The 23,001-nt window shown below is 42.1% G+C and overlaps 1 protein-coding gene across 1 annotated transcript in view; it reads left to right on the forward strand.

Annotated features, from left to right (window-relative positions):
- GABRR3 (gamma-aminobutyric acid type A receptor subunit rho3) overlaps positions 1-23,001 on the forward strand; it is a 52,158-nt gene that overhangs the window by 14,625 nt on the left and 14,532 nt on the right. Inside the window, exons 2-7 of the mRNA XM_044441765.1 lie at positions 2,174-2,286; positions 8,618-8,685; positions 9,793-10,016; positions 11,332-11,414; positions 14,037-14,177; positions 20,592-20,775. Coding sequence (XP_044297700.1) covers positions 2,174-2,286; positions 8,618-8,685; positions 9,793-10,016; positions 11,332-11,414; positions 14,037-14,177; positions 20,592-20,775 — 813 coding nt within the window. The remainder of the gene's footprint in view (positions 1-2,173; positions 2,287-8,617; positions 8,686-9,792; positions 10,017-11,331; positions 11,415-14,036; positions 14,178-20,591; positions 20,776-23,001) is intronic.

The raw sequence follows: 23,001 nt of genomic DNA on the forward strand, positions 1-23,001 counted from the left end.
TGTGCCCTTATCTTGCTATTAAGTTGGTGTTATTTGGTATGGAAGAGCCAGAGGACTTCTGCAGAATTAGCCGCACTATCAAGGAAACCCAGACAACTGCCTGGGTGCCAACATTCCTGGGCTTCTAGCTTACCTATGCTAAGGCCACACTCTTTTGCATTTCTAGACAGGAAAAAAGGTCTACAACTCCCAGCATGCCACAGCCAGCATGCTGTGGGTTATAGACCTTTTCCCTGTGTAAATTTGCATAAGATTGGGCCTTGACTGTCTTCGGAAAAGAGCATGTGTATGTGGCAGTACCTTTAGGGTTGCATACAGACTGCACAGTACCTCATTAGTTGCATTAGGTTTGCTCAACCTGGTGCCCTCTGGATGAAAAGGACTGCTATCTGGTGATGATGGGAGTTGTAGTCCAGCATATCAACCACCTGCATTCTGGGAGAAACGACTTCTCGTCCCCATTACTTGCTCAGGGCATAAAAGGAATGGAAGAGCAGAAAGCATTAAAAATGAATATAAGAATATAATATCCCAGTTGACTCTTCATCTTTTTTAATGTGCTATTTTCATGCTATGTATAAGAGAGTTCACAGCCCAGGATTTATCTGAGGAGCAAAACTGGACTCAGCTCACAGTCCCTCTGCACAAAAATTCACTCCTGATTATCACCACTGCCAACTTTTTAATTTCAGCAGAATCATTTCCATGCTGATGTCTGTCTCTCTGTGTTTTTGTTGTTGCCATTGGCAAGGATTTTTTTAGCAATCTAGTTTAAATTATCCAGGGATCTAGTAGTTCATGATAAACTTACTGCCCCACCCCAGTCTAGAATAGCAGGATAGTGTGGATTAGACTTGGACATCTCTAAAAGGAGCACTTCTGGGAATTGCCTGTATTCCAGGGCTGGGGAACCTTCTACCCATGAAGGGCTATTGGCCCATGGAAAAAGTCAGTCAAGTCACAATTTCCAGTTATAACTTCACAAAATGTGGAAAAGTTGAGGGGGAACCAATACTTCTGCAGGGCACTCTATTATAAACTTCTGTATTTCTACATTGTTTTTATGAGGCTGCAATTATTTCCTAACAGAGAAGACCTCCCAGAACTTAACACTCCTAGAAGGGCTACCACACCCAGACAGTTGGTGTGTTTACCACTGCTATTACTTCATCCATTGGCAAAAAGTACTGAAAGTTGGGTGCAGCTAGTTTTTCAAAAAGCACACGGTAGTAATATTTCCTGCACGTTACAAAGAGTACCTGCACATCTCTGGTTTTACAAGGGAAAAGCTTGCAATTGTTTGGGTTGGAAATCTGGTGATTACTGCTACTCTTGGAGAGACAACTGCATGCCCTTGCCCTTTTCTGCAGACACCCATGTGCTGTTGGGATGCAAACTCTGTCTATGTAAGAGCTAGTATGACATTCTGTGCAAGACCAATGGGACAGAGGTGGGCAGCTCTTTCTCACGTGCTTCTGAGAACAAAGATAAACCTTCTTGGAACAGCAGTCCTGAGAAGTTGGAGGCTGTAACACAATGTTCTCCAACCAGGTGCCTTCTAGAGTTTTGGGCTACGACTCCCAGCATTCCTGATCATTGCTGGTGGAGCCTGATGGAAGGTGAAGGCATGGGCACAGGCAGCAAGGGCTTCTCCCTGTTGTTTGTTTTAAAAAATTGTACATAAGGACAGAACACATGGGACAGGTTTCTAAGCATGGCTCTTTTCTTTGCAGTGCTCCTTACCTGTAAGTGGGGTTGTGCTGACGGAAAAGTGCTATGTGGGCAGGAGTTATTGAATGTTCTGTATGGCAGTTATAAAAACAAGAAGCTTTTGCACTGATTATTGTTTTTGGTTCACTTGGTTAACATATTACTGGGTTTGCTTGTTCTGCTCTGTCATTCAATCATATATTATGTTTCTATACTGCCCAATAGTAAAAAATCTCTGGGTAGCTCACAACATAAAACCTTCAACACAGAACAAGTGTATGTTAGTACATCTGTGATCTTTAATTTAGTAGGGTGTACCCACATTTAATTACTGTGTTATTCATGATACTCTGAGTATTTTTTTAAATTTTAATTAAAAAGATATAAGCCACCTTGACAGCTCTCTAATAATATGTGATGGGTATACATTGGAATAAAATGTAACTATTTCTTTTTAATGCAGCAAACGAGAAATTAAGATGAGAAAACTAGACAGCACTAAAGTAAAGCCTGTGAAATCTGAACAACTTCTCCGCATAGAGGATCATGATTTTGCCATGAGACCTGGCTTTGGAGGTAAGAACGTCTGCATTTGCTATTGTATACCATTAAATATCTCATTTGATAAAGTAAATTGCTCAGACCATGGTCAATGAGGTCATTTAAAAATGAAATCACATGTTTATCTTTGTCTCCCCTTCCTCTGAGGATTAAAAACTCAAATCAACATTAAATGCTTGACATTTAATTTCTAGGAAGAGCAAATATTGCAAAAGAACACCCTGAATTATTGACTTTCAACTCAATCTTATTTCACTTTTACTATTCCAGACAAAATTCTATCTTTGAAACCTAGGCTATTGAAAGTGGCAATAAGTAAATTATTGAATATGACCAGATTTCTTTGAAAGTTTTTAAGGGTGCAATTCTATGCATGTTTAGACAGAAAAGGGGTCCTACAACTCTCAGGATGCCCCAGGCACAATTTCTGTCTAAATATGCACAGGACTGAGCTTTAAGGGAATTAGACATTCTTGATTATGTCAAATTGGCCTGAAATAATAAATCTAGAATAACTGCAACTAAGCCATTTTGATGCTATTTGGTTCATTGATTCATTGTTCTCAGTTGTTACTGCAAGCTGCTCTGATGCAATATTATCAGTGTTATCTGTAGCAAACATGTAAATTGCAGATAATGTATTCATAACTTGAAACAAGTGAGAGAGTCTGGGTTTGCAGGACACAGCATGCAACTGTTGATTCTTATCAAGATTGTTGAAGCAATTTACTATGGCTGAGAACCATGATAAGAAACAGTGATCTGCTCTACAGTTTTTCCCTACCATGGTTGCTTGTTGCATCATCCAGTTTGGACAACATAATCTATCATGGGAAAATTCCTACAACAAGAAAGTGCAGCTGGTGACACTCTTACCAAGTAGCTAGGCATATTGCTCAGCTAATAGCTACCCTTCTCTCAGCAGCATCCCCAAACTATTTGCATCTGGCATGACCACAAAGGGAGCATCTCCATCTAGTCTAGATCCCCTTCCCCATTCCTCCTTAAGAGACAGATGGCCCTGGGCTAGGTGGGGATGCATCAAGAAGGACCTGCTTGAGAGAATGCCCCTCAAACAGGACGGCAGATCAGCTAGGTGCTGCTGTCCCCAACCTGGGCTGCCCATCCCAGCTGATTGCTCATCCCACCCTCACTCACACCTGAGAGGCTTCCTTTCCAGCAAGATCACAGGAATTAGCAGAGTGGTGCTACCTCTTTCAGCATTTCCACCCAGCTAATTGTCCCTCTTGTGCTTGAGAGTGAATGAGGCACCCCATGCTCCAGCACCAGAGCTCTCCTGTGGTACAAGTGCTGATCAGCTCCCCCTCCCTCTCTGTTGCACTTTTGGGCTTGAACCCTATTTGAGCAACAGAGATTCTTTGACAGCTGCAGTGAGCCAAAATTGCTGCAGGATAGCAGCTGTCAAACGGAGGAGCCTCACTCCTTCCTGTGGAGTTCCTTAGGATATTGCTTGGAGAAATAAGAAGGAAGGACCAAAAAACACAGTGATCATGATTGTCTGTTGGTCTTATCATGGCTCCTGGGCACTTAATGGCAACCCATTCTGGAGATTTACCATGATGGGTGGCTATTATGTACAACCTCCCAGAGAGTGTCTTCATACTATACATTAAGTCACAGTGGTTTGGTGTGTTGTCTGAACCCACTGCTCTGCCTGGAGGATAATTTATAAACCACCACAACTAGCCATAGTTTCTAGGAAGGTTCAAACCCTGCTGCGGCTTATTGTGTTGTTTGAACCCAGAGAGCAAAATAAGCCATGGTCAAGTCAAAAAAGCAGACAACTGCTTGGCAAGAGTGGTAGAAATGCCTGCTGCACTAACCGAGGGCCTAGCAAGTGACAGCCAGTTCCAGGCACCCCATAGTGTCCCAACGACACTTGGGAACAGCTGGAAAAGATTCCTCCAGTAGCAGCAGGGGGCACGTCTCAACTTGGGGAACCCCCCATACAAGTATATAACCCTGTCCCTTTAAATCACAAGCTTTTGTGTCCTGCGCTGGGATTTTCCTCAAGTGCTGCCACTTTCTGAAATGCTATCCACTCAGGGTATGTTGCAAAATACAGCTGATGCTTACTAGCATTCCCTCCTACCTGGAGGCTCCTGTATGGAAGAACTGATGAGGTGTCCCCTCAAATGTTCTTTTTTTAAATAAATTCTTGGGGTTTGGGGAGTTGGTGTCGAGCCTCTGTATTAGGGAAAGTGAAGGCAGCCCAAACTTCTCCAAAACCCCAGAAGATTTTGCTGTAAAGTATGTGCTGCATGGAGGTATTTAAAAAGAATGTTAAAACAGTTAGCAGTAGGTTACAAAGTTGTAATTTGGCACATGTGCTGTCTCCATGCCAAAGTGCAACTTTTTAGCCCATTGCTATTTTTTCAGATTTTTTTTAAAGTGTGGTGTGTGGAAAGCACCCTTTGCAGCAGAATCATTGGGCTGCTTTTGGCTCATGTGGCCCTGGGCTGCCCTCACTTCCCCAAGTACAGATTGAGACCCTTTTTAGAAAGTCAAACCTCAGCTGGTATCCCTGAAGGGATGGCTGTGGCTCAGGGTGACCCTGCAGTGTACCCTGGGATAGCACAGGATGAATTATGGGGAAGAGGGTTGGGGAGGCACAGTGCATGGTTAAAATTCCCAAAGTGTGTATTATGGTATCAGAACCCAACCAGAGTCCAAAGGCTATCACTGTGGCTGGGCACAATATTGGAATAATTGGTTTGCAGCAGTTCCACTGCCTATGGGCATTCCTATTTTTCTAGCCAATACTTCTGTTCCTGGGTGTAAGGAACTCCCTGATGCTTTAATTCAGAATTCCAGGAACCCTTCTCTGCTGCAGCCACTTCTCTCAAATCACTTTTGCCTGTAGCTTGGCAAAAAAAAAAAAAAAAAGACTTAGACATTGGATAAGCACCAAAGCTAGAGACAGTTTGAACTGTTAAAAAAATAGAATGCTAATATTTACTCAGGGGGTTTTCAGAAGACTTCTTACTGAGACCTACTGATATTGCACTATTGCTAAAATAGTCATGTGGTTAATGGTTAAGCAAGTGCTTTGCATTTATGAACTGTGGCCACTTCCTTATCAGAATAGGCAATAGGCAACATACTCTACAGAAGTTTGGGGCTACAATTCCCATCAGCCCTTGCTAGCAAAGTCAATGCTCAGGAATTATGAGAGTTGTAATCCAAGTCATCTGGAGGACATAAAGTGACCTTTTTATTAGGTTTACTAAAGGGCAGACATGTGGAGTAACTTATATAAATATTGATAATTTTAAAATGAGGGGAAAACAACATGTTTCTTTCAAAATGTTCCCTAAGTAGTGTCTCCTTGCAAATAGAAAAGCCCTGTGGCAATATTATATATTTGAATGTGTTTATATGAACCTACAAATATTTCAGTCAGTAGCCAGATATGCTTATCTGCTGTTTATTGTATGCTAGTTTTACCCCAAATGATAGTTACTTGACAGTTATGGACCCAGCCTTGTGTGTGTGACTGTCCTGAGTTGTTAATGTTGGGGCAATATCCACACCTGGGCGTGTGTGTGTCTTAGCATCCTTGCAGCATCCACTGCTGATGCTGAGCTCCCTTGCTGGGTCCATCGTCCCAGCTTAAGTTCAGCACTTGCCTTCCACTGCCAGGTAAGCCCAGATCTGGAAGGCTTCCTCTCTTCCATCAGCATGCCTTGGTGGGCCCACCGGCAGTAAAAGGCTGTTAGGCACTGACCAGTGTCTGGTGCTGTTTGAAGTTCTCACAGTGTCCCAAATCAGCTGAGAATTCATTCTACGAGTATAGAAGGTACTACTACCAAATAAACAAGCAAATACATATAAAATGGATTCATATTTATATTTGGATACACAGATGCGTATACCCTAGTATCAAAATACCCAGGCAGGGTACCTAAAATCTTTTAGGTGCTCCAAAACAGGAGATGCTGTGTCTCTGCAGATGCTGTTGGACTTCAAAAACTCCATTTCTGGCAATTGGCCAGCTGACTGGGGCTGATGGCAATTGGAATCCAACAACATGTGAAAGGCCACAGGCTCCACAGACACATACATAGCTGTGCAAAGCCGCAGCAGGATACTTTTGTTAAAAAAAACAACATGAATGATAATATTCCATGTTTATTTTTTATTAGTGCCACTGTTAGTAAACAGGTGATGTGTCAATAATTAATTGTTTTCCAGCTTTAAGCAGACTTCAAATGACTGAGATTAAAACATGTTACCATCTGTATATGACCTGGTTTAAAATGTTATATAACACCCATATGCAGCTATTACCTTCCTTCTAGGCCATCTAGGAAAACAAATGGAATTCACCAAAGTGGTTTTAAATATATAAAGCAGGTAAGGTAGGTTCGTGTTTGTAACTCAGCAAAAAATATTTACAAATTACTCTGAAATGATGTGGAAATATGCCAGCAGCTATTAAAATTACTCCATTTCATAACAAAATCTGCCTTTCTATCCTGTAGTTTTTTGCTTGACTAGACAGAAGAAAGGATGAAATTTGCCTTGATAGTTTAAAAGTACTGGCACGAGACTTTTTACCCAAGCAACTGAAAATGTTTTCACAAATGACACTTAAATAATTTTTAAAATTGCCCAACTTTTCTACTTGAATGGAAGAGGTTCTTGATTTTAAAGTGATCCATTTCAATGTTAATTGTCATATTCTTAGGGCTGTCTGTGAAAAGGTCCCAATCTCATATCTAATCAGGTAATAAATGAGATCAAAACTGTAGAAACGTTGGACAGTGAAATGAAAAATGAGAACTGTGGATGGTGGTGATGAGAATGATGTTGGCAATAGTGCAGGATTCCCAGTTATGGGAAGGAAGTTTGCACATTCAGCCACAATTGAAAGACTCTCCCTTCAGGTTGTCCCACAGGAATAACATGAATGGCCCTGCTCTTCCTTCCACACATTCTGGCAACTCATAGGGGAAATGCCTGTAGAGAGCTTGTGAAGTGGTAGCAGTGATATCTCTAGCAGTGATTGCCTGAACTGCCTTCAGATCACAGAGGGGGCAAGAGAAACACAAAAATATAAGACTCCCCTCAGCTGTGCTCTTCTTCTAAAGGTACCCATCCTCTGTGATTCAAGAGGGCTGAAAGATGGAGAGGAAAAGGGAAGAAGGGATCCAGGATGGATGGAGGTTAGAGCCTGAGGAGGCAATGGCAATAGCTAAGCAAAGGGGACAAATAAAGAAGAGTTTGATGAAAGAATGTTCCAGAGGAGTGAACGGAAGAATCTAAAAAGAAAATATTATGTGGAATGGAGCTGGGGGAGAACTAGACCTGTTTGTGGAAGATGCAGAAATGAGTGAAACTGAAGCTTACATATTCATCTGAAATAACAACTGACTCTTCTTAATAGTCTCGGTGCATCACACATATGGGCCCATGCAGAGACTCAATTTAGAAAGCTTCTATAACTGAGGAATTTTTGATGGGAATGCTGTCCCATCATTGCAGCATGCATATCCCTTATGCTTTCCCACTCCATGCCATCAGATGCTATTACTGGACCTTCAGGTATGGTTTTCTCTTTCCAGATGCAACCTCATTCCCATGATGGGAGTGTACTAGAAAGGATAACTCATGCCTTCCATCTCCATTGGTTCTGGGAACACCAGTGAGGGAAAGTGGTTCCTTGATTCCACGTGTTGGTACCACTTTAGGCTCCAAAGTCAGGCATGAGAGATAAACCTGATGAACCCTCATGTTGGATTGGCAAGGACTATCAGTTAGATTCAGCATCTTTTACCTTAGCCCTGTTGGTCTCTTCTCTGGATAAGATTATTGAGAAGAGAGATCTTATTTGATATTTGGAGGACATGAATAATCCTGCTAGTAAGTTTTCTGAATGGCTTAATTCCTGGGCCTTGAAACTCTAATTTAAATAGAAATGCAATTCATCAAACCATCACAGAGAAGATTGAGAGCTTTACCAGCACAAAGAAGACTGTGACTTGTCCACCAGCTCATGTTAAAGAAACCACTGTTCTGGCTGCTCTTGCTTCTCATGGATCTTTAGCATTAAACTAGACTTAGACTGGGCAGACCTTCAGATAGAAATCTGTTCTATGCAAAATAGGCCATATAAGTACCTGAGTATGTAGATATTATGTAGTGATCAAACCCTGTTGTAAGGGGGTTCGTAAGAGACACACACATTTTAAATAATTTAAGACCATTTGAAGAAATCCACACATTGCAGTTCTATGACTGGTATTTGTTTCAGCTTTATCTCTTTGCTACTGTTAACTTTTCTGATCATCACATTTGCTTTTTCCATTTTTATTTTTTACAGGCTCACCAATACCAGTAGGTATTGATGTGCAAGTAGAAAGTATTGACAGCATTTCAGAAGTTGACATGGTAAGCATTTCATAATTTCAATACAGAAGAAGCACTCAGAGATACAATGGAAATAATTAGGAATCTGGTATTGGGAGTGCAGACATGTTGATTTTAGAAATAATCTCTTTGAATATTTGTGTATACCTAAAATAGTATAAGAGCTCAGTCATATGCATGTTTATATAGCAAGACTCTTAAAACTCCCAACATTTCTCAGCTAACCCAGATTGTGCCTGAAGACTTCTTACCAAGATCTGTATGTTTATGCTGAATCGTCACATTGTTCAAACATGGCATACCCAAATTCACTGTGCCCTTCCCATTAAGTGGCACTGCCTCAGTGATGGTGTTCCATGGGGCAGTGGGGGAGATGCTAGTCATCATGATGGATTTACTCTGGTAAAGATTGCATTGGTGAAACTAGTAAAATGGCAAGTGTAAGAGTTCTAACTCTGAATCTATGAGAACACCATGCATATACTGTCCTCTTCAATCATCTTTGGGGGTTTCAGGCTCCTTGTATGAGTTTGAATTTTATTTGCCTTGTGGTTCCTCCCTTTTTTGCATGAATAGCCCTGTTCTCTACACAAAGTGATCAACACAGGCCACTCAGGTTGGTTATTAGAAAGAAAATGTTGCAGTTTCTTTACAGGATGCCTGCCACCTGTGCCCTCCTCTGGAATAGTATAAGCTGTCAGGAGGTAGAACAGACCTCTCTGCTCCTCCTGCATCCACTTTTCAGTGGATTGTTCTGAGTTTTTGGTTTTACTGCACTGGAGGCAGGACTTAAAATGCTTTGAACTTCTGTACATTTTAGGGTTCACCCAGACTTGTGGATGATCTCTCTCTTGCTTCCCAGTGGCTCTAGTTTGGCTCCATTGCTGTCAGTACTCCTAAGTAGGTCCTAAGTTTTCTATTGAGGGACTGCATTTTTATTGCATATTATGCACAAAATGTACTGTCTATCCACAGTACTGCTAATAAATCAGAAAGCAATGTTTAGTGTTCAAAAATGTTTTTAGCTGTAGTAATATTTTAACAGGCGACACTGTTAAAAGGATGGATTCATGCCTTGTATTTTTTTAACCTTCCTCTTAATTTCCTTTATATTTCCTTTAAATAAAGGACTTCACAATGACTTTATACCTCAGACATTACTGGAAAGATGAGAGACTTTCATTTCCTAGTACCAGAAACAGAAGCATGACCTTTGATGGAAGACTAATAAAAAAGATCTGGGTCCCTGATATATTTTTTGTTCATTCTAAAAGATCCTTCATTCATGATACAACTATGGAGAATGTTATGTTACGCGTCTACCCAGACGGCAACGTGCTCTTCAGCTTACGGTAAGCACAGTATCCACTAACAGGAGAGCAAACACAGAAGAGGAAGGAATGCCTGTAGGATGCAGTAGCTCACTCTGATGTAGCTGTGTATGTGTTATGATCTTAGCTAAAATTACATGACTTTAGAGCCCATGGCAGTCATCGTTTTCCCATCAACGTTGTGCTCACACTCTCAGAAGTGATGTAGCTGCTAATGTCACATTCTGATTTCAACTCTGATCAATTTTTGTAGTACTTTGTTAGCTGCTTCTGTCTTCCCCTGCATCAGGTCATTCAGTGGGGTCAGCCATACTGTTAGACAGGGGACAGTCCATCCATTAGACGGTCCTTCCAGGTACTGAGCTATCTGCCTCAGGCCACAGATATTGGGGTGGGGAGAAAGTGGTAGCTGTCCTTCTCCTCTCCCTGAGCCCCCCAAAATAACCTGCTTCCCACAGATGCTGTGCAAGAGAGTGTCCAATTGCCATGATGGAGTAAGATTCATTGGCCCGATCAGTCAGATTCCATACATGGAATCGAGCAGGGTGCCATCTTTTCCTTCACCTCAGGCAGCAAGATGCTGTAATCAGACCTGTGCTGAGATCATTGTCTGAGGTCCTTTGGATATCCTTGCCCTGTGAAATAAGGTGGGTGGCAACCCAAGGAATATCCTTTTCAGTGGGATTCTCTCTCTTGAGAGGCTTGCCTCTAGTGCCCACTTTGACGTAATTTCAGCACCAGGCTAAATATAATTTTTAAATCCCTAGGCCTTTTAGTCCTTTAAATCTGTTTATGGTGCACAATTATCTGCTGATTCTGTTTTTCCTCCATGGCATAATACATATATAACAATATGTGTAGTATGAACTATTACAGTCTACTGCAGGGATCAGCAATTCAAGACATTCCAGTCTGCCTGCAAGGAAACTTTTCCTTCAACTCTTTTTAAGTCAACGGAATAATATTGCTTCATGGACTTTGCTAGAAGTGGGGAAAAAGGATGCCCTGTCAACAAATTGACATGAGGAGAAATCCCCCATATCCCCAAACGCCTTTGGGCAACACTATTCTTGGCAGTGGGTGGCATTCACCTTTTTAGCTTGTTTTTGGCCGGAGATCCTTTCCCCCACTTGAACTAAAGTCATGGCTACCCCATGAATTAATTATGATATATTCTACTTCTATGATCTGAGAGAGAGAAGCCATTGTATTGATTCATCAGAAATGAATAAATATGAGAGCCAAAACTGCAACCTTCTGTTCATTAACCTTAAGAACTGCATGCATAGCACAATTTTTAAGCTATAATTCAAGATTATTCTTACCTTTCTGACAGGATAACAGTTTCTGCCATGTGCTTTATGGACTTCAGTAGGTTCCCACTTGACACTCAGAACTGCTCCCTAGAGTTGGAAAGCTGTAAGTCTGGCTCTGCTAGAGTATTACGTGTTGTTCTTATGTATGTGTTAAAGTAGGAGTGATACAACATATTCTAACCTTTATTCTTTTAAAGGTGTATAAATGCACATTTAGCTTCTCACTTTATCTCACATTGAGGCTGACTTTAGGATCCTGTTGCATATTCTGTACTGCAATTTACCTATGAGTAATCCTACTGTCTCATTCTTTTATGACATTGTCACAATGTGTCTGTTCTGAAACGTCCCCATATTTCAGCTTCCTACATTTTTTAAATAAAATAAAAATACTTGGGGTGTCAAAGTCAGCCCAGAAGTTCCATAGGTATAGCTAAGTGACTTTGCAACCCCAAACAAAGGCCCTGAAAAAAGGACACAAAGCAAGGTTCAATGCAGAATATCTTGGTTTAATTTTAAAGCTAAGATTCTAAGGTAAAACTTCAAGCAAAACAGAATGAAAATCCATTGAGGGAAAGCTTTTCTATGATTCTTTAAAAGTAGTAGTTCAAAACCATTGTTATGCAGAGAAAAGTCAATGGGTCCGCTATTCTTACGCAGATTTTATCAGTTTTCATAGCCTCAGCAAGAATTAAAACATAAAACACTAATTAAAACATGTGCTTGCTGATGGTTGAAAGCCATTTTTATGCTAATTGCAAACTACTGCAGGAAATTGCAACTGGAACAAAGGATTTTATGATTTTGCACTTTCATAGTCTCAGGCACTTTCTCCTGGGGTTATATAGTCACCCCAGAAAGGACATAAGTTGGAGGTGTTTTAACACAGCATGAGGGTTAAGAACACTAGGATCTTCACATATTCTTGGCAGTTGTTCTTCTAAAAGTTATGCATATTTATTAAAGGAACCATGATAGCCCCCCCCCCAATTTAAGAAGAGATATTGAAAAACTTTGTCAATTTAAATGTCTGATTTCTCTCGGCTAGCACAACCTGTGTGTTAATACATGAAATGGTTGTAAAAGAGTTTTACTGGTTCTGCCTGAGGACTGGGTTGCTGGCATTCATTAACATTTTGATGAAATCTGGGATTAGTCTGGGTGATCTCTTAGAAGACCCTTTCAACCCAGTTGTTCAGTGACAGTAAGAAAGTGAGTTAACTGATCAAAATTGGTCAAAATTCTAGCTGCTGGACAGGTCTACCTGACCACTTTCATAGTGAAATGGATCTTGCTTCTACCCCCTAAGGAATATCATCCGTCAGTTCTTGTCAGTTGTTGTTATGGTGTACAGTAAAACCTTGGATTGCGAGCATAATTCGTTCCGAAAACATGCTTGTAATCCAAAGCACTCGTATATCAAAGTGAATTTCCTCATAAGGTTCAATGTAAATAAGGTTAATCCGTTCTGTAACTTTTTTTTTAATCACAAAAATTTGAAGCGGATGCGCTCAGGGGGGAGGCAGGCATGATCATGGGCACACTCAGGGGTGTGGGGAGATGATGCTGTACTTACACCTGCAGTGAGACAGAGAAGAACTGGTGCTCAGTTGTGACGTGACGCTTGGCAGGCAAAGCACGTGTGATACTCGTACTGCAAGACACTACTTGTTTATCAAGTTAAAATTTAGAAAAACTTTTTGCTCATCTTGCAAAACACTTGCAGACCAAGTTACTTGCAATCCAAGGTTTTACTGTACTGTCAAGTCATCTCTGATTTATGGCACCCAGGAATTAAAGATCTCTAAAATGTCCTGTCCTGTACAGCCCTGCTCAGTTCTTATAAATTCTCAGACATGCTTCTAACTGAATGGAAGATGACCCATCCTTTTATTTTCTTCCATGGAAGGGGCTTAGCTTGTTGCTTTGGTAGCTTGTTGGGAGAATCTGAGCCAAGATCGGGCTATTAGACCTCCATTTGAAGATGTCCTCTATTTGATGGGCTGCACAGTTCAAGTCTGGTTTAAAGTCAAAGAATCATAAGGGAGATTGGAAGCATGATAACTGAGTCGTGCTACCTACTCCCCACTCCAGGCTCCCTGCCCCACACTCCTGCAGATGTTGAGTGTGGAGGAATTGCTTGTGAGCAATCTTGCTCTGCCAAGTTTGGCAGGAGTGCATGGCAGAGAAGCAGAGGACAGTGACAAAAGTGTCCATTGTCATCCTGATCCCTGGAGTCCTCTAGTGTGGTGTCTCCTAATATTCCAGCTGGAGGACTGACAGGGGAGAAGGGGCAGTGCCTGAGGACTCCTAATGTGCCTGACTTTTGAAGAAGGGCACAGCCTCCCTAAGTTCTCATACCATCTGCTATTTTAAGATTTGTTTAGTTCTTTTAAAATCCTTCAGCGAGGTCCTTTTTTCAGTTCCTGTTCACACTTTAAGAGGCTCTTCTCACTGGGCAGTTACGTGGTCTATGAATATTTGAAAACAAAGGTGATGCCAAAACAGAGGTGATGATAATCTTCTTTCCCTTTGTTGAGGTATATTCTCTGTTCCATTGCTGTGTGCTTCATTTGTAGAGAATAGTCCAGCAGCAAAACCATCTCCAGGTTCAGCATCAAATGATATCAAATGCAATCTGAGTTAAAGCCTGTGTATTCCTTTACAACAAGTTAGTGTCACAAGTGGGTGATAGTCTGCTTATTTCTTTAAATTCCTCCAACAGATGCTTACAATGAAGAAGACTTGATGTTATATTGGAAACACGGCAATGAATCACTCAGCACAGATGAGCACATTTCCCTTTCCCAGTTCTTCATTGAAGAATTTGGTGCTTCTAGTGGACTAGCATTTTATAGCAGCACAGGTATGGCAAAGATATGACAAAGATACATTCTTATCATCCCTGAATATATTTTGAACTTAGAAAGTAATAATAGTTAGTAATATGCAAGAATCCTGCCAGCAATTGAGACATGTTCTAGGGAGGGAAGTAAGTTGGACTTAACCATCTTCTACATCTACCAGCCAATTTCTCCCTCCTCTGGTTGTTTTTGCTAGACTTGGACTCTGTTTCTTAGCTGAGCTGTTATAGCCAGCAAGGGCGCCGCCCCCAGGACTGACTGGAAATGTGGGCAAGTTGGGTTTCCTTCTAGGAAGGCCTTATCTGCTGGTCCAAGAAGTCAGATGGTGACAACATAGAAGGGAATGACACCAAAAGATGAGTGTAAGGGCAACCTTTCCAAATATTTTAGCTATTTTTGTTTGCTGAGAACCCTCTTTTGCTCTTGGGGCCTGGGGATGTGCTTTGGAGGGAACTAATGGAGCCAAGTGAGAATATGCATGAGGGCCCCAATCAGTCTGGTGTTGAATAGAAGAAGATGTGGCTTTAGGAGGAGAGTTAGCCAGGAAAGGGGTGTGTGGCATAGATAGCTATTAGCTGTGCCATCTTTCTACCTGCCCTTGCATCTACTGGTCTGTAAGTTTCCCTATCAGCATGTCCTCAGGTCTCCAGGTATTGCTTTTAAATGCCAGATCAGTTCAAAATAAGACCTTTCTCGCCCACAATGAAATAGTGAATGAGGCAGCTGATTGGACAAGCATTACTGAGACCTGGGAGGATGAATAGGGAGGAGTTAGTCTCTCCTAGTTATGCCTTCCGGGTTACTTGGTTCAGCATCAAGGAGGGCCTCAGGTCTGGGGAGGGGGTGTTGCCATGGTCTATGAGAATTCTCTTTTTCTCTCTCTCTCAGCTTCCTGTCCATCTATTAGAGTGTTTGCATCTGTTGTGGGCCAGTGGAACAGATTAGAGATTCTGTAGGTGTACTGCAGTACTCTCAGTTCCGTGACAATCCTGGGTCTGTTCCAAAATGTCACTGGCTGAACACATGTAGTTCATCATGCTCCAGATTTAGTATTTATAGTTGGGTATAGGGATAGTGATCTGCGGGCAAGAGACTTTGAATCTCTTGTGGTCAGATCATCACCTGTTGAGATTTAGACTAATGGCAACTTCTGCCCTTTCCAAGGGTGGGGGGCCTATTAAGATGGTCCACCCCCACAAGGCGAATGGATTTGGAAGGTTCTCAGAGGGCTCTTTTCTTGCAAAGTTTCCAACTGATATGGCCAGTGGATGGTTGAAACATTGATGGATCTCTGGAATACTGAGATGACCTGGGCAATTGACACAATTGCTCATGAGTGCCCTATCTGTAGTACAGCTCATGTAGCTCCATTATATATCCCAGAGAATGTTGAAACAAATTAGGAGATGATGAGAGCAACTGGAGGAAAAGTCCTACTGGATGCTTAGGAGCAGTAAGCAGTATCATTAGGAGCCATAGGGATGGCAAAGAAACAATATCTGATAGCCTCTACTTGATCTTCTCCTTCCCAGCCAGCCAGGATTTTCAGGTTGATCTGGGCCCTATTAAATATGTCTCCAAGGACATCTTGGACTAATCAGAGGCTCTCTGTAATATACTTGTTAGGTAGTTCAATGATAAAATCTCCTGCATCTGCAAAGAATTAGATTCCAATTTTATAGTACTTTTATCAGGCCAGGTACCCAGAACACAGCCTGGTCAAGTTTTATTGAATGAGTTTCAGTTGGTTTAGCTTGGACAGGTTCATGCAACCACTAGATCCTTGTTCCCTCTCTACTAGCTTTTATAAGCTAAGAGAAACAACTAGCTGGGCCATGGAGGTTATCAGTGCCTCATTACAAGAAGGAGTAATCCCATGCAGTGGTGTGACCACAGCTCAAGAAATCCTCCCTGGACCTGAAAAGACCTAATAACTTTACGCTGGTGATAAATGTTCCCTTCCTGAGTAAGGTTCCTGAGCAGGTGGTGGCCATCAAGGTCCTGGCACTCTTGGATAAAGATGATTATCCAAGAAACAGCTTTGGTCATCCTATATAATGAGTTATGTTGACAGAAAGATGGGGCAGTATGACCCTGTTAACACTGTTGGATATCTTAGTGGCTTTCAGTACTATTGACCATGATATCCTTCTAGGACCATTTTCTGAAGTGGGAATGGGGGTACAGGTTTGAAGTGGTTCCACTTCTACTTGTATGGTTGGTGTCAGAAGGTAGCACTTGGGTGATACTGGTAAACTCCTTGGATTCTCCAGTATGGGGTTCCTCTGAGTGAGGTCATCCAGGGCTTCCGACTGCATTGCATCAGTAAACTGACAACATGCAACTCAATTTCTCCTTTTCATCTTCTGGAGGTAAGGCTGTGGATATGCTAAATCACTGCCTGACTCTGACACTGGGCTGGATCTCTACTAGACAAGTAGTGATACTGTTTGTAGATTGTTCCTCTGACTGCATGGAGAGTGCTCAACACTTCTGGATGGGTTTGCACTCCTGTTGAAGGAGTAAGTTCATATTTTGGGGTGCTCCTTGAGCATCTTTGTCACTTGAGTGTCAGGTAATCGCAGTGGCACGAGTACCTTCAACCAGCTTCAGCTGGTTGAACAGATGCACCCTATTTAGACAGGCATAGTCTTGTTTCAGTAATCTGCAATCTGTTAACCTCTGGTAACTAGACCAATGCATTCTACATGGAACTGCCACTGAAAATCATTGAGAAGCTGTAGCTTGTGCAAATGGTAGCAGTCAGAACAGAACCAAAACATGAAGGTCCGAGCACATAATGCCAGTTCTGGCCCACCTGCACTGGCTGCATATACATATCTGCACTAACGTCAAAGTACCAGTTTTATTTGGTAGCCCTACACAGGTTGTGGCCACAATACTTGATGGAATGCCTCTCCCATCCACAGTCTACCCAGATACTACAATCAGCATCAGGGGCCTTCTTTTAACTGCTACCCCCATGGGAGGCTTGGATGGCAACAACAAGAAGGAAGGCCTTATCTCCGAAATTACGGAATTATCTTCACACTGAGGCTCTCCTTGTGTCAATGTTACTATCCTGTTGGCCCCAGGATAAGACTGTCCTCTCTGCTGAGGTATTTAAGAGCTCCAAATAGTGCATCCGCGTGTATTATATCAATATGTCTTATGTTTAAGTTGTTAAGATTCAGTTTTACATTTTTAGTGAGATGTTATGAGGTTTCACCATTATTTACATATTGTAAACATTATAACACAATATATTGTATCATATTGTATTTTACTGTATTTTATCAGTTGTACACTGCCCAGAATGCTTCAGTTATTGGGCAGTATGGAAATAAAGAGGAAGAGGAGACCAATTTAAAAGATGTTTTCTCCCTTTCTCTGTTGTGATTATGTGGTGTCAAGTCATCCCCAACTTATGGCAACCCTATAAATGAACTGCCCTCTAAAATATCCTACCTTTCACAGCCCTGTTTTGCTCTTGTAAACTCAAGCTGTGGTTTCTTTTATGGAATCAATCCATCTCATATTTGATTTTCCTCCTCTTCTGCCTCTGACTAGCGTGATTCTTTTCTCCAGTGAGACCTGCCTTCTCATGATGTGCCCAATATATGACAGCTTCAGCTTTGTCAATTTTGCTTCTAGAGAAACTTCTGGGTGTATTGATCTTGGACCCACTCATTCATCTGTTGGTCCATCCAGGGTATTTACAAACCTCTCCTCCAACACCATGTTTCAAAGGCATCTTCATATGTTTTTGTTGTAATACCTTGAACATTGCTTTGCCTGCATGGCAAATTGGTGCAATGGTCCTAAGGTTGCTGCACTCTATTTTGGGAATGTAATGTATATTGAATGTTTCTAGTCTGGGGCTATTATTTTGTTTTTCCATATTTGTTGACATATTTTGTTAGGATTTGGGCTTATTTGGTCTCTGTAGCTTGGAATAGTTCTATTGCTACCCAATGTACTTCAGGTGCTTTATTCTTTTCAACTTGCAGGGTCTTCTTCATAGCATTCCTCTTTGAAGCTGTCTTCCATCCTTTCATCAATTTTGTACACTTTTTTTATATTGTTTCCACCTTCTCTTTATTTTCTCCTGGTCAGACAGTATGTTCATTTGATTGTCTTTTAGCATTCCTAATCTAGGTTTGAATTTCCCTTTGATTTTTGTGGATATTCTGAAAGAGGTTTCTTGTTTTTCCTCTTCTGTTGATCTCTTTCATTTCTTTGTATTAGTCTGTTTGATAACTGCTGAAAGTTACATTCAGGATTTTGACCCTATTTCTTTCATCTTTTGCTTCTTGCCTGTCCTTGGCGATTGTGTTTCTTCTGTCATCTATTTAGGCCTTTTTTTCTCTTTTTGCTACAGGAATTGTCCTTTGGTGTACATACTAGAGGTAACATATAGCCATCAGGACTAGTAGCCATTGATAGCCTTGTCCTCTATGAATTTGTCCAATCTCCCTTTAAAGTGCTCCAAATTGGTGTCCACCAGTTCATCTTGTGGCAGTGAATTCCGTAGTATTACTATGCCATTTGTGAAGAAGTATTTCCTTTTATCTGGTTTGGAATCTCCCACCAATCAATTTCTTCAGATGACCTCATGTTCTAATATTGTGAGAATGTAAGATTAATTAATTCATCTAGAATGAATTTCCCCACCAGATGCAGCATTTTATTATATATAAAAGCTAGAATCAAAATATTATTTTGTGTGTAACTCAGGTAGTGGACATAATTTGACATTTGCAATCTGTACCTCTAGCAGAAAACAAAGTGATCAAAGCTGCAATCTTATGCCTACTGACTTGGAAATCAGCCTCGTTGAGCTTGATGGGACCTACTTGAGTGGAGATGCATAGGATTGCAAAGTAAATATGACTGAGTATATTAAAAGGAATCCAGTTAATAATAACCATACTTTCTGGGATGGAAGTATGCGGCAGATAGATATAAAACTTGCAACAGGATTACGGCAGTCATATTTTCACTACAGTATAATGTGATTATTACAATACAGCCAGGTTCCAGTTTTTGCAGATGTATTTCCTCTCTCCTCAATGCTGTGGCTACAGAATTTTGCTGGTGACTCACTAGAGGGCACTGTGGTGGTACTGGGCTTGCTAAGCCAGTAATCAAATGCTTGGTTTAGGAGGAAAACTCTGTGGCTAATGAAGAAACAGCAGCAAATATCACCTGAGAATGTATCATCATGAAATATTCCTAAAGCCTTTCCACAAGAATGAGAGTGGTAATTGTGCATGTCATGGTCAAGTACACTGTGGATTAACTGCAACTCTGTGTAACTGCATTAAGCTTGAGAGGGAAGAATTTTGTTAACGGGCACATGGTACACAGGACTTACCCTAGTTCTCTGTCATCAGACTCTCACTAATGTTTCTCATTTCCTTCAACTGTTATCAGGATAAGTTGAAAGAAGCCATGCAAATATGACAAATAGCAGGTGGCAGTGCCTGTAATATTTTGCATATACATGGCACTGCTTTTTCTGTCATTTTCCTTTCTACTGTTACATGGACTGTGGCCCAAGGAACCATGCATTTAACCCATGTCCAATTGGACATGGGGTGATGCTGCTGGAAAAATCCAACATTTACAACAAATTGAGGGCAATTTCAGAATCAGTTCATAACATGATGTGGTGATCTCCTAGAGCAGTGATGGTGAACCTTTTAGAGTGAGTGCCCAAAGTTCAACCCAAAACCCACTTATTTATCACAAAGTGCCAACACTGCAGTAAAACTTGAAAACTGAGGTTTTGCTTTAGAAAAATCAACACACACCCCATCTAAGCAAATGTATATATATCCTTGGCAGCGCACTGACTGGCCATGCGAAAGCTTGGACAAGTCGTAGCTAATGAGTCGTGGCTTGTGATGTAATCACCTGGCGCTACTACTCCTTTCCGAGCCTGCACATGGCCCCTATGTGCACTGTTATCTGATGCCTGGCTGCTGGGGCGATGCTGGGGCGACTTGGCTTGCATGCCGACAGAAAGGGCTGTGCATGCCCGCTGTGGAACACATGCCATAGGTTCACCACCACTGTCCTAGAGTAAAGAAGGAATGAGTCAAAAATCCCACTGTGTTAGCATGCTTTGGCTTTTCTAAAGCCATTTTTTGGATCCCAGCCATGGTGTGCTGAAATCTTAAATAAGGTCTTCAAAGGACCTTTAGCAAGTGAAATAGGTAGAAGCAGAGTGAAACTGCAGCGATTGAACGTACTCCCAAGTATCGATAGTCCTCATCTGATTCCTTTAGCAGTGGAAGTCACTATAGAAGGATATTTAGGTAAAACAAATGTGAAGAGTGTCTCTTTTAGTGAAGCACAGATAAGGAGAGCACAAGAAGGATGATCATGAACATGTTTACTTCTTTCCATAGGTTGGTACAATCGACTTTTCATAAACTTTGCCCTGAGGAGGCACATTTTCTTCTTTGTTCTACAATCCTATTTCCCATCTATGCTGATGGTGATGTTGTCATGGGTTTCATTTTGGATTGATCGAAGAGCTGTTCCTGCAAGAGTATCACTAGGTAAACCTTCATCTGAAGATATTTTGCTATGGTAGGAAAAGCATGTTAATAATTTGGTCATACTACTTTATAGTTAATTCACAGAAAATGCAGCATGTCTGCAGATAAATGCAGTCTATAGGGGTTAATTAATTTCATTTCTTGTGAAATTACCAGTCACAGGAATTTATTTCTTGTGAAGTCACCTTTGCCCTTTATGGAGGAAGTGACAGTTCTGGCCAATAAACTTGATTTTATTCAATTAGTCACAAGTGACACCAGAACAGTTTTTTTAAAAGTTCTTCATTTCAGATAGCACTTACCATGTATAAAGCACGTACTGTTTCTCTATGTGTGAGCCACTAGCGTGCACAAGTGCTCACAGAATACATGCACTCACATGCATTAAGTGCATTGTCGGGGGAGGGGGTGGGGGCAGAGATTGGGAACCTAGTTAGAGACTGAGATCTAGCTTGGTAAACTAACTGCATCTGTATGTGCTCAAAAAGATCCTCCAGAAGTCTGTCAGTGGAGCATAAGTGATAATGGATATGCTCACACATAATGCTAAACAATGCCACTTAGTTACCATGCAGCATGGCATATCACCATCTGTCCTGTGGTCACATATTTATTTATTTAAAACATTTCTATGCCACCCCATCGCAATAAAGCCTCGGGGCGGCTCACAAAACATCAATAAATAAACCATACAATAAAACCCCAATATAATAAAACCCCAGTGCCATAAAACCTCAATAAAACCTCAGTGCGTTCTCAGCTAAAAAAAACCAAAAAAAAACCCAAAAAAAACCAAAAAAAAAAACCCCTAGTTAAATAAATAAATTAACAATTAAAATAAGTTTTAAATAAAAAGGTTTTGGCCTGGCACCGAAAAACAAATAATGATGGCGCCAGGCGGACCTCTCTGGGGAGTGCATTCCATAAATGGGGTGCCACCGCAGAGAAAGCCCTCCTCCGGGTACTCACCCTCCTGATGTCATTCACAGATGGTTCCCGGAGAAGGGCATCTGCTGCTGACCTCAAGGGGCGGGAGGGCATATATGGGAGCAAGCGTTCCTTTAAGTATCCAGGTAACAAGCCGTTTAGGGCTTTATAGATCATAACCAACACCTTGAATCGGGCCCGGACTTCAATCGGGAGCCAGTGGAGCTGACGGAGAACTGGGGTTATATGAGAACAACGCCCAGTCCCCGTCAGCAACCTGGCAGCTCTATTCTGCACCAATTGAAGTATCCGGACCGTCTTCAAGGGTAGCCCCACGTAGAGCGCGTTACAGAAATCTAATCGGGAAGTTACCAGCGCGTGTGTCACTGTCGCCAGGCAGTCATTCTCTAGGAAGGGACGCAGCTGATGGATCAGCCGAAGCTGAAGGAAGGCGCTCCTCGCCACCGCCGTCTCCCGGGCTTCCAGAGACAGCTCAGGGTCGAGAAGCACTCCTAAGCTGCGAACCCCGTCCCTCAGAGGGAGTGCAACCCCATTTAGGACAAGGCCCAAGTCCCCCATCCCAAGGTCCGAGCCACCCACCAACAGGACCTCCATCTTGTCTGGATTGAGCTTCAGTTTATTGGCCCTCATCCAGCCCATTATCTTGACCATGCACCGGTTCAGCACAGCCACTGCCTCACCTGGATTGGAAGAAAACGAGAGGTAGAGCTGGGTATCATCAGCGTACTGATGATTCCGCAGCCCACACCTCCTGATGACCTCTCCCAGCGGTTTCATGTAGATGTTAAAAAGCAAAGGGGACAAAATGGACCTCTGCGGAACTCCATGGCATAGCTGCCATGGCGCAGAGCCATAGTCCCCCAGCACTACCTTCTGAAATCGGCCATTGAGGTAGGAGCGGAACCACTGCCACGCGGTGCCTCCAACTCCCAATCCCGCTAGCCTATTCAGAAGGATACCATGGTCGATGGTATTGAAAGCTGCTGAGAGGTCCAGGAGAACCAACAGGGACACACTCCCCCTGTCTCTCTCCCTGCACAGGTCATCGTACAGGGCGACTAAGGCAGATTCAGTGCCATACCCGGGTCTGAAGACGGACTGAAATGGGTCCAGATAATCAGTTTCATCCAAGAGTGCTTGGAGTTGTCCCACCACCACCCGCTCTAGTACCTTGCCCAGGAACGGGATGTTGGCCACCGGTCTATAATTGGTGGCCACCTCTGGATCCAGGGATGCCTTCTTTAGGACTGGCCAGACTACTGCCTCCTTTAAAGGGGCAGGTACCCAGCCGTCTCTTAAAGAGGTGTTG

This window comes from Varanus komodoensis, unplaced genomic scaffold (assembly GCF_004798865.1).
Source record: "Varanus komodoensis strain SLA01 unplaced genomic scaffold, ASM479886v1 scaffold4, whole genome shotgun sequence".
NCBI classification, from domain to species: Eukaryota; Metazoa; Chordata; class Lepidosauria; order Squamata; family Varanidae; genus Varanus; species Varanus komodoensis.